The 11910-nt window shown below is 51.9% G+C and overlaps 1 protein-coding gene across 1 annotated transcript in view; it reads right to left on the reverse strand.

Moving 5' to 3' along the window:
• Nucleotides 1–7990: 7990 nt before the first annotated feature.
• DYSF (dysferlin) overlaps nt 7991–11910 on the reverse strand; it is a 211933-nt gene continuing 208013 nt past the window's right edge. The window contains exon 55 of the mRNA XM_023533853.1: nt 7991–8261. Coding sequence (XP_023389621.1) covers nt 8223–8261 — 39 coding nt within the window. The 3' untranslated portion in view covers nt 7991–8222. The remainder of the gene's footprint in view (nt 8262–11910) is intronic.

The raw sequence follows: 11910 nt of genomic DNA on the forward strand, positions 1-11910 counted from the left end.
AGTCCCTGGGCCCAGTCACCTCATGGGGAGCCTTTGCCAGCCTGTGCTCTGGTCCACATGTGGTCATTTCTGGGTTCAGCTCTCAGAGGGCAGCTCTATTTCCGCCAGTTCCACATTCTTGGATGGCATTTTGCTGCTGCCCCGAGGTTCAATCAATGGCTGTGGGGAATCCAGGAATGACTGCAACTCTTTCCTGGACCCTGGACAGCACGGAAGGGGAATGAGGGTGTGGATCAAGAAGGGTCCCCTGCCCTGCCCCATTTTCCAGGCTCAGCCACGTACTTACTTGTCCCCTCATTTCAGTAGCTGGCAAAGAGTCATAATTGAATTTGCAGTAGGGCTGAGAATGAAAAAAGAAAACGCTCTACGTGTCTGGGATTAATTTATCCCTGATGACGGCCACATTCACACGCTCTTTTCTGCTTACGTTTCCGGAGCATATTCTGGCCGACGCTGTGAAACACACACACACAGGGAAAGCATGTGTGCCCTGAATGCACCCTGGGAGTGCATGTTGCGTGTGCTGTGCCAGTGCCGATGCCAGCCCAGCATTTGTGACTGTCTCTGAGAGAGCACGGTGTTTCCCAGGTGGATCTGAGCGTGACGGGATGTGACAAGTCTGCATGAGTGGGCCTTTATGGGGTGTGTGAGGCGGGTAGACGTCTCTAGTACGGACTTCTGCAGGCGACTCTCACCCAGCCCTCCCGAAGGTGACACGTGGAATAACTGAGATAGCGCTATTTGTTATAGCCTGGATGTGGTGGCCGAGACAGGGCGGTGTGGCTGGTGGCCCTGCCAGGGTGTCAGGGCGGCCACATGGCTTCTCTCACTCCCTTTTTACACGCAGAGAGCTGCAAGCCCAGTCCTTCCCTGGCAGAGAAATGGAGTCACCATCACCCCCGCACTGGAGGATTCCCCAAGAAAGGCGAGCCACCTCCCACCTACCCCGTCTTCTTCTTTAACACTCCCTTTTCTCCCAATACCCAGATGAGCACAGAGCTCCTTTTCAAAATAAATTGAGCCCTCACTCTGTGTCAGGCATTGTGCATAATCTCAAGTTGTCCTCACAACACCCTGTGAGGGAAAGACCACCATCATTCCATGTTTCGGACATGAAAATGGAGGCTTAAAGGTAAAGTGACTTGTCTGCAAGGTCACACAAGGTCACACAGCTGAGGGGCAGAGGCAGGGCTCGAGCCGCTGTGTGCCCAATTCTAAAAGCTGTGCTCTAGTAACATCTCTTTGTTGACCAGGAATATGTCAGGCTGGGAACCCTTTTGGAGACTGAAGAAGGCTTTAGGCCCCGAAGGTGTGCCCCTATATTGTGTCTTTCGGGTGGGTTCGGGACTCCACATGGGAGTGCTCGTAGGGCAGGCCTCTCTGCATCTCCACTTCCGAGGATATTCTCCTGCCTAATCCCGAGGGGTCTTTTGACGCCCTCCTCCTCTCTGGGTGGCCAGCCTAGACAATAAAAGTGCCCCAGGAAAAGGAGAGGAGAAAACAGATTACAAAGAGGTAAAACACACCAGCAGGTGTTTTAAAACGTATTACCCATTGCAAATGTGAGAGATTTCTTTGTGTACTTCAGTCTTTTGTTTCACCCTTGGTTCTCAGTCGAATTCCTCTTGAAAAGACCCAGAACATCTCTGATGACACCAGAAGTAAAGAGAAGTTTCTTATATAGGCCTGACCCAGTAGGAAAATCGAGTGAACCCAGAAAGCTGGGGTGGGGTTGGGAGTGCACAGATGGGCCCCTGGAGAGCCCCACAGGGGCTCCCCTGAGCCTGCCAGTAGGAGGAGCAGCCAGACTCTGGCTCCAGGCTGATGGTAGAAACATGGAGAACCAGCCAAGCAGGGGCCGATACTCGGCTCCTCTGCCCAGGAGCTGAACCAAGCCCCACCCCACAACTCCACCCCACCCCCAAACGCACGCAAGCCAGCCCTGCGGAGTGATGGAAAATGGAACCAGGGTAACCAATGGAGCTTACAATAAACTACTAGGTTATGAGGAAAATATGACATGAGACTTCCTGGATTTGGGGGGACACGCACATACAGGGGGGCTGTCTCTGTCTTCCTTTCATATTCTGTTTCTAACCAAATAAGCCTAGGAGCCGAGGGGCAGGACAGAAGGGAACCAGGTTCTGGTCTCTTGTCTCCGCTACGTGATCTCTCTGTTTGTCTCTCTATATCTGTCTCATCTGTTGTCTCTTACACACACACACACACACACACACACACACACACACACACACACATACACACCACGAAAAACCAAGACCAAACAAAGGCAGAGAAACAGGGTATGAAAGTTGCAGGGAACAGGAACTGCAGCTACTTGTCACGGAGGAAGGAACAATGGCACATGGAGAGAGGGGAAAGTTCCCACTTGTCATGACAGTATCTGCTGCCACTTAAGGACCAGTGAGTGTGTCAGGCTGAATGTTGGCCCTCACCCTGTTCTCTTCTACAAGCAGGAAAGATTTCCTGGGCTGTCCCCATGTCCCATTCAGGGGATGCCCACTTAGCTCCTCTGGAAATCCCATAATCCTACCTTTATGAAACACATGGAGAGGGGATTGAGACAAGTTTTTTCCCCAGGGGTAGAAGTGATATGGGGAGGGGGATGTTCTTACAGCTCTTTCTGTCTGTCCAACCTCCCTGTCACCCCATCCTGGGCTGTCCACATAGCCTTGGAAAAGGAACAGAAAGTGGGGTATATGTAAAAGGCTTATCGAGTTTTATGAACCATTTTTTAACAGATGAGAGTGATTCTCCATGTCGCAGCAAGAATGGAACTCAAACGTTGAGAACTGACTGAATTTCAGAACATAAAAATCCGATTTGAAATGATTCCAAGGCCCTGGGTACATAAAGAGCACTTGCACTGAAACACTTAGTAAAATCACTGTAGTGAAGAAAGCAGACATCTAATTAAAGATTGAGATGTGATTCAAGCCCCAGAGGCACAAGCTAAGAGGGACAGTCAAGGCTGCTAGGTTTCAATGGGGGATGGGCACCGGGGTGGGTCAGAGGAAACACACCAGAGAAAGGGGCTAAGCTGAGATCTGAGCGATGGGCAAAGGCCAGGTCAGCAAACGGTTGAGCTCAGCAGAGCAGAGGGAAAGGCGACAGATGAAGCAGGAAAGGCAAGCAAGCAGTGGCCTCTGGAGGGACCATGTGCTAGTATGGTTCGCCTCCCCCTGAGGATGGTGGGGAACCACGATCGGGTCCAGATATGACTGCTCGTGAATAATGCATAGGGGAGTGGAGAACAAGAAGGTTGAAGGAGTGACACTTGGGTTTCGATGATGCCGGCCTGCTGGAGGCCTAATTGTAAGTGGAGATGGTGGCAACAGGAAGAGAAATAACTTGATGCGGAGAGATTCGAGAGCCAGAAACTGTGGTGTTGTTTGGAATACGGGGTTAGGAGGAGGTATGACTCAAGGATGTCTCCCACATGCCCGGTTCCGGCGACTGTATGGAGGGCACGAAAGAGCAGCAACTGTTTTCGTGAAGTGGAGGATGGAGATATTCAGTGGACAATCTTGAGTTTGTGGTACCTGCGAGTCACCCTGGGGAAGATGCCCGCCGGGGAAGCAGCTGGATAACATGGCTGCAGCACGGAGCAGAAACGAGGCTAGAGGTAGGGACTCTGGGGTCAGTAGCCTCTGGAGAGCAATGGAAGCCATAGAAGTATGGGAGGCTGCCGAGGAGGTGTGCAGTATAAGAAGAACAGGGGCATGAGGACCGAGAAAGATTCAAAGAAATAAGGCCGGAGACGGAGGTGGGAAATCGGGTGACCGTTGTGAATGAAAGCATATCAAGAGGACGCTCAGCGCTGCCAGCTGCTGCAAGAGTCGGGAAGGGTGAGCGTCCACAGAGTTAACAACCGGAGCTGGATGGGGCCCTGGTGTGAATTAGAAAAAGGTGCTCTTTCCTCAAGGTAGTTTACTTCTATTAGAAAACTACTGTAACACACTGATTTTATTAGAACAAAACACTTTACTGCCATCTGTGGGAAAATTGTTATAATAAATAATAAATGTATGGGGTCTTAGATGTGGTGCCTGTACACGGCAGCCCTGGTTATTGGCGACTGCAGTAAAATCAGTCTTCGGGGGAGCAGACGAAATTTACCAGAAAGGATGCTTTGAGCTGTGGGTAGCACACTACCCAACCAAAGATGGCTTAAATAATAAGGAATTTATGATCCCACATAACAAGACATCTGGAGGTAGGGCAGTTTCAGAGTTGGTTCTTTCCCAATAGCTTCCTAGAGAGCCAGGTCCTTGCCATCCTCCGTGTGTTGGCGTTCTTCCTCAGGCTTGTCCCCCCGGGAACACAAGATGGCAGCCATGACTCCTTTCATTACATTTTTCCACAAAACGTCTAAAAGGCAAAAGGTGAAGATGTCTCTCCTTTTGCATCCTTTGTTACGGGGGATAAAACTTTCTGAAAAACTTTCTGAAAAACTTTCCCAGCTGTCCCCCATCCCCCATAACCACCGCTACCTTCCTCTCGTATCTCATTGGTCATAAATGAGTCACGTGTGTCTTTCTAACCAAACACTGGCAAGGGCGATGACTTCACTGTGATTGGTTTGATCTAATAAGACACCTCCCCCGGGGGGCTGGGGTGGGACTCTTTCTCAGCACATGGCCACAGGGAAAGCTGAACAGTATCAGGGTTCTTTCAGCAAACAGGAAGAGAGAGGGGATGGGTACTGGAGAAGGAGACCCACAGAGTCTGCCACAGGAATAATGTCAGACCACAGTGGTGGAGGAGAGAGTGAGGTGAGGAGACATGGAGACAGTAGGTGTAGACAAGGCTCTCAGGAACTTTGTGAAGGGAGAGACCTCATAACTGCAGGGAGACGTGGAAAGCAGGAGGGCACTTTGACTGTGCCCTAAACATGTCTGAAACTTCTTGTCCAAAACTGACTTTATGAATCTCTCATCCCACACACCCCTGCCTCCTTTGGCCTTCACCAGTCAATCCTACAGGTCTATCGAGGCTAATTGCTCTTTACCTCTAGAATCCACTATCTTTATGCCAGAGTTTTGCAACAGCAGCACTATCAGCATTTTGAACCGGATGATTCTTTGTTGGAGGAGAGAGCGGTGGCTATCCTGCGCGTCGAAGGATGCTTAGCAGCTCCTGTTGCCAGTAGCACCCTCACCTCCCACACTTCAATTATGACAATCAAAAACATCTCCAGCCACTGTCAAATGTACCCTGAGGGGCAAAATTGCTCCTGGTTGGGAACCACTGCTCTGTGCCCATATGGAAATTCTTGTAGATCTTTGAACCAGTTTCTGGTTATAGTCAGTCTTTGCACACTCTGTTCCCTCTCTCATCTTGCTCATCCATCAGTGCATTATAATTGACTCTCTACTTGTGTCTCTTTCCTACTCAATTGTGAGCTCTGGGAGGGGAGGAACTATGTTTTCTTGCTCAACATCATATCTCTAGACCCTAGCGCCCTGCCTGGTACACAGATAGCCAAATATATTTTCCTTTAATGAATGAATAAAAGCCATGAATGAATGAATCACTCCTGCCCTGCCTTTCAGATCTTCCCCAGTTGACTGCTGGACTAATGACCAGCCTTCTGAAACAGCCCTCTGCAACTGGTCACACCGTATCCTGAGCAATTGTTCTTCACCATCCATGATCACAGACCTTGTTGAGAACTGGGGGAGATCACTGACCTTCTCAAAGACCATAGGCTTATGTAACCTAAAGCCGACCCACATGTCCCCAGAGGACTAATGTCTCTCAAGATAACAACTAAGCTAGAATGATTTTTCAAAACCTATGATTCTGATCAAGGCCAGTCCAGCTTTAAGCCCGTCTGTGTTTTTCCTTGCCTCCAGGATGAAGTTTTAACTCAACTGCCCACACAAAGCCCTTAAATCCCCTCTGGCATTGCCCTTCCAACCCCTCTTCCCTCTCACCTCCCAGCATGCTTCCCTGCAGGCTCCCTCTCCCTCAACCATGCCGTGAACTAGCCTGGCTCTCTGCAAGTCCAGACGTGGCCTCAAGCTCTGTGGCTCAGCACAGCTTTCCCCTCCTAGCCACTGGGCCCATCTAACACTCTGCTCAGATGCTGTTCCTTCTTGAGAGTCTCCTGACCTCCCTACCCCTACTCCCATACAGGTACGAATAACCTTGGTTTCCTGATACACTTTTCAGGAGATATGGAAGGTCGAGAGTCGTATGTAACTCACTGCTGTATACTCAGAACTTGCTTTAGGGCTCCCATGTTGAGTATCTCAATAAACGTTTGCTGGACATGGTGTGTCCTCATGATCCACTCTCCATTCTCCCTGAGTTTAGCTTGGTGGCCTATACCAGGGAGCGGCATTAACCCTAGCTCTAGGAATAAAGCAAGCTTTAGATTGAAGCCCCCTCTGATGACGGCGGAGAGAGCATTTGGTGACCTAGATGAGGAGCCAGATCGACCCTTGCCTGAACGAGTCCCTCTGATCATTTCATTTCTATAAAGCCATCAAGTTCCCTTTACTATTTGAGTAATGCATTCTCTTATCTGCAACTCAGAACAACAAATAAATTAATGAAAAAATTAGGCACAATCAGTATCCCCCAAAGCTCTTTTACTCTTGCTGACAGTTGCATGGTGTACATTTGTTTCTTCCTGCCTTCCTGTGCCTGGATGAAAACTTTCTTTCCAAAGCTAACTCCTTTCTCTTCTCCAGAAACGGGTTCCATTAATTATCTCACATTATCTGTTCTATCTTTGATCTTTCCCTCCCCAGTGGCTTCCTCCTCTCTACCTTTGAGTATTCTCAGGTCTCCCCAACCTCTCAAGCTCCCTCAGCACGCCCTGTGGCCACGGCCCCGCCCCTTCCTCCCCTTCACCTCCGTTCTCCTCTGCGGGATGGCTGACTCTCAGGGCCTCCACACAGGCACACACAATGGGTACACAGTGGGCTCATCCCCAGATTGACCTTCTCAGAAGAGCTTTGGACCCTCGTCTCTGCTGCATGTTCTGGTGAGGGGTAGCCACCTGGTTCCAGGGTTCAGGTGTCAGGGTCTCAGGACTAGCCCCCCCCAGGTTCTCAGGGCCTATACAGAGCTGGACACTAAGGACCACCTCCAACTGACCTCTCCTGTGCCAATCAGGTGGGGACATAGCAGGGCCTCAGTCTATGTCCCAGAGTGCAGTGAAGAGCCAAGGGTTCTGGAAAGATCACTCTGGGAGCAGGCTCACAAGGGGGAAATAGGAGACGCCCTCCTGGGTAATAGGAGACAAGGTGGCCAGCACTGTGCTCCCGATCTCCAGCCACTCAGGCGAGAGAGGCGGAGGCCTCTATTTTGGAAACGATGTTTTTGTGTTTTTTGCTTTTTCTCTTAAGGATGTTCCTGCTGCTGCCATAGATTAAGCTTGATTCCTAGAGGAGCTGTCAGACCTATGGTTAATGCTAAGCTTCGGGCCACAAGAAAAAGGTGTGTTTTTCCAGACCTTATCTTGAAAGCAGAGTGAGGAAGCAGAGGGAGGGAATTGCAAGAAATCCCAAGAAATCACAAGAAATCACAAGGCCACAGCCAGGGGACCAGTAGCTCTCCCTGCCCTAGAGAGTTTCTGGCCCAACCTATTCCTGGGGGCTCCGTGTGTATAAAGTGAAACCTCTTCCCAGGTGTGGTCAAAGAAACCAGAAGGTACAGGTAACTACCACCTAAGTAAAGGGTACCTAAGAAAGGAAGAGGAGATGCCTGAGTGAGGATGGGGAGGGGGAGGTGGAAAGTACCAGAGAGGCAGAACATGCTGAGTCTTTAGGCAGGCCAGATACCAAGCCTCGAAGCCCACCCCACGCCCAACCAGTCTTGTCAAAGGATTCACTATTCACTCAGAATGCTGAGCCAGATGTGACATACACGCCAGTCCCACCCCGTCCACCCAGACACATGCCCTACACAGTCACGTCCCATTCAGGTACTAGAGAGATACACACGTGAACACAGCTTTGTGGTTCCAACTGTTTTATACTGAAATACATATAGGCTGATCCAAAAGGGTTCGACTCGGGGAGAAAGAAATGATGAAAGCAGGTGCCCCCAGGGCTCGATGTTAGCAACTCTTGGAGCACGGGCCAGTCCATCTGTCTGCCCACCTTGGAGGACGGTCAGGCCTGGAGGTCCAGAGGAGCTCAGCTGAGCTGGACAGAGGAAGCAGCCAGTCCTGGGCCAGACAGTCCTCAGCTGAAGGGCTTCACCAGCTTCATGGCAGCATAGTTCTGGAGGGAAGGAGGGAGGAGGCAAGGACACGTGGCGATAACCACCAGGAGGGACGCAGGGGGAAAAGGAGGCTCATCTCCTCAACCGCCTGCCTGCACCTCACCCTCACTCCGCCCCTGCACCTCACTGAGCTCGACACTCCACCCTCCCGGTGTTCCTGCCAATCACACAAGCCCAAACTCTCCTGAAATTCTGCCAGCACCCTCCCACCAGGGGGCCGCAGCTGCCCGAATTGCTCTATATTTTGCCCCATCGATCCAGGGCGCACTCCCATGTTCCAACCAGCTGCCAAGAGGACTTCAATCACTAGGGCCTGCCCTGGCTTCTTCCATCAGACAGGTGGCCTGAAGGCATGGCTGGGATTCTCCCCAACTCCCCTATCCCCCTCCGCCACATGGGAACCCAGGGCTCCTTGGCCACCAAACTCCTGTCCAGAAAGCAGAGAGCAGTGAGGCGGGATTTACGGGGGTGACCAGCACCTCCATAACACAGGCCAGCACCTGGGATGGGTCACCCCTGATTAGGCCCTGGCTGCTGTAGGACTGAGAGGAATCTCCTCTCTCTACTCCTCCCCCCCAAAAAACCATGAAAGCACATACAACACAACGCAGGGCTCCTAATTGGGACAGTATGTTCCCCAGCGCCGGCCCGGGAAAGCCAGCTCTGGAAACAAAGCCTTCCCGCCAGATCGCCTCCTGCCTCCCCACGCTGGCCCTGCTCCCGGCTGGCTGCAGGGGAGCTGGGAGGAATCAGACAGGCTGCCCTCCTTGTCCCACTCCCAGAGGAATTTCCAAGAGGGTGGGAGATTGGACCAACTAGAGGGGAGCAGCTCTCTTCCAGGCCCTCTGCCTCCCAAAGGCCTACAAGTAAGTCAGGTGAAGATCTTGGAGCCCACCAGGTGATTAGGAGACTTAGTGGAGAGCAGCGGGATTTGCCCAGCTTGTAGCAAAGGCCTGCCAACAAAACCAGTCTGCAGCCTCAGGCCCAGGCTGCCCCTTTAGCCCCGGACCCCTCACATAAGATCTGACCCTCACACACCAGCTCTGGGAGAGGGAAGGTGGAGTTGGTATTTTAAAGAGGACAATTTCCAGAAGAATTCAAAGAAGGACGATGCCACTGTTGGGGACCCAGGAAACAGGGGGCGGCTCTGACCAGGGCTACTGGTCAAAGTGCTCCTCTGCTCCTGCCCACAGGGCCTGGGGCTAAGGCTGCCCCAGGGACAAGAAAGGACCGTGGGGCTGGAAGTGACCAGAAATCTTCCCACCCTCTCTCAACTGGTCAGTGGGGCCTCCTTCCCCAGACCCCTGAATACCTAGCCTGCTGCCCAACTGCCTCACAGGGCAGGGCCCAGCCGGTCAGGATGGAAGCTAGACATAGAAAGGGCAATGGTGATGTCATTTTGGACCTGTCCCTGCCTTCCCTTTGCCTCTTCAGAAGGAAGCTGGCTTGATGAGCTGCCCCACTCCAGGGAAAACGAAAGAGCTCCCCTACCCACAGCACTAGTCACAGCAGGTCAGAGCTGACCTAGCCCAGCCCCGTCCTCATGCAGATGGGAGCGCCTTGCCAAGGTCACACGCCAGCAGAGCCAGAGCCCAGCCTTCATCTACTGACCCTAAGTGCAGAGCTCCACCATGTACATAGCGATCGTCTGACCTAAATGTGCCCCAGTGCAAATTCTTCTCAGCAGACCTGGGCCCAGCCCAGGACTCCACATTTCTAACCAGCTCCCTGGTACTGAGGCCACTGCTGCACCTAGGAAGAGCAGGGGTCTACACCAGCTCTGCCAAACCTCCCCCGGCCTGAGCCTCATGACTGATTATAGTCATGTTTTCCCTCACTCACTGTATCTCCCAGGGGATCAGTCCGCAGTGGCACGAGCATCATCACCTTGCTCTCATCCCTACAACACACCCCCGCCTCCCAAACATATACCACGGGCTGGATACACTCAAAATTACAGGAAGGGAGCTTGAGGGCAATCAGGCAAGAGAGACCTCACCTCTCTGACTTAGTATCCTGGCTCTGCTTGATGGGGGGACACACGGAGGCACAGTCCTGGGCCTGACACTGGATCCCACGTCACCCAGGGCAGCTTACACTCCAGGGCACCACACTTGCATGTGCCTGACTAGTATTGAACCCTGTGTTTGTAATTTCCTCTTCCTTTGCTTCGAGAGGTTCCCCCAAATTGGACAAGATTCAAGTCCCCACAACCAGAACCGACCCCCAGAACACAGCCATATCTGCCCTATCACTTATAACTCTTCTTGCCGAGCCTCAGAACATATTTCGGCAAAGTGTTCCAGGCGATCACAGCCAGCTCACAGGGCCTGGCCTCCGGCCAGACTCATCCGCCATCCTGATCCTGCACCCTCCTTTGTCATTTATGGCCCAGACAAAAACCGTCCCCTCTGCTGTTCCCCACAGTTCCTGATGTTAGGGACTAAAGGGGATGGCCTTGTGGTTTTAACTCTCTTCCCCGCAGGAGGTGCACTGTGCCGATACAGTAAGTCTACGCTTAACATCATCGATAGGTTCTGCCACTTTAAGCAAAATGACATAACAAAACCAATTTTCCCGGAAGCTAATTGACGTAAACAAGAGTTAAGTTCTTAGGGCATCTCATCAACGCTATAATGAAATGATGTTGGACTGCTCTTCTAACAACTCCAGGACCTGCTGATCCAAGGGCTCAGCAGGCACAGTGGGAGAGAGTTCTCTATCTACCTCCTCCTCCTCCTCGAGGATTCACAAAGCAAAATGCGCACAGGCAAGCAACTCCCAGAGCAGACTGCGGGCACATTGCGCTTGGCCAGTGGCCTGGTGCTGACCGGCACTGAGGCCCACAGCGCCCAGAACCCTGGACTGGGAGCTGGGCACAGACTGCCCTGCATCCTGAGCCAGTCCCTTTCCCTCTCTGGGTGCCTGTTTCTTTGCCATTCAAAACAGGGTAACATTGAGTCAACTGTGCCATTCTCTCTACTTTTATATCAGCTTGAAAATTTCATATTAAAAAGGATTTGTTTTGTTTTGTTTTGTTTTGTTTTGTTTAGCTTAAAGAACATTAAAAATCAGGTATCAGCCTGAGAACACTGTGATCTCTTCAAGGTCTGAAGTTCCAGAGCCACTGTGGGGGGGTTGGGGGGGGTTGCAGAGCATCTTCAGGGTTCCCCTGATGAGCTGTGAGGACCAGGGAAGCCCAGATGAAGAATAAAGCCCCACTCAGATCCTCCTCAGATGGGGAAGTAGCAGCTGCCTTCTTGCCAGGTGAAAGAGACCCCCATTGTGCATTGTGTCAAGTGAGAGGCAGCTAGGCCTCCTCCCGTCCACTCACTTCTTCCCCCATGCCTACTCTACTGCAGGAGGCAGGATACACTCTATCAACTTGGGAGCGGGACTTAGAGATGGACACTGAGACCTTCTCCCTGCCCCAGGTCCTCCCTCTGGATTTCAGTAAGTGCCATTCTCACAGAGGGACCTTTTCCTCTGTTCTGCCGTCCACTGCCTCCCTTTCCTTCCAGACCAAGCTCCACGTCCTCCCTCAGGAAGTTTCTCCCACCCACCCTTGCCCAAGGGGGCTCATCTTCTACCAACCCTTTGACTACACATTCCGGGGGCTTGCTGGGGACAGCTGTGTCTCCCTGGGGA

This window comes from Pteropus vampyrus, unplaced genomic scaffold (genome assembly GCF_000151845.1).
Source record: "Pteropus vampyrus isolate Shadow unplaced genomic scaffold, Pvam_2.0 Scaffold113, whole genome shotgun sequence".
Classification (NCBI taxonomy): Eukaryota; Metazoa; Chordata; class Mammalia; order Chiroptera; family Pteropodidae; genus Pteropus; species Pteropus vampyrus.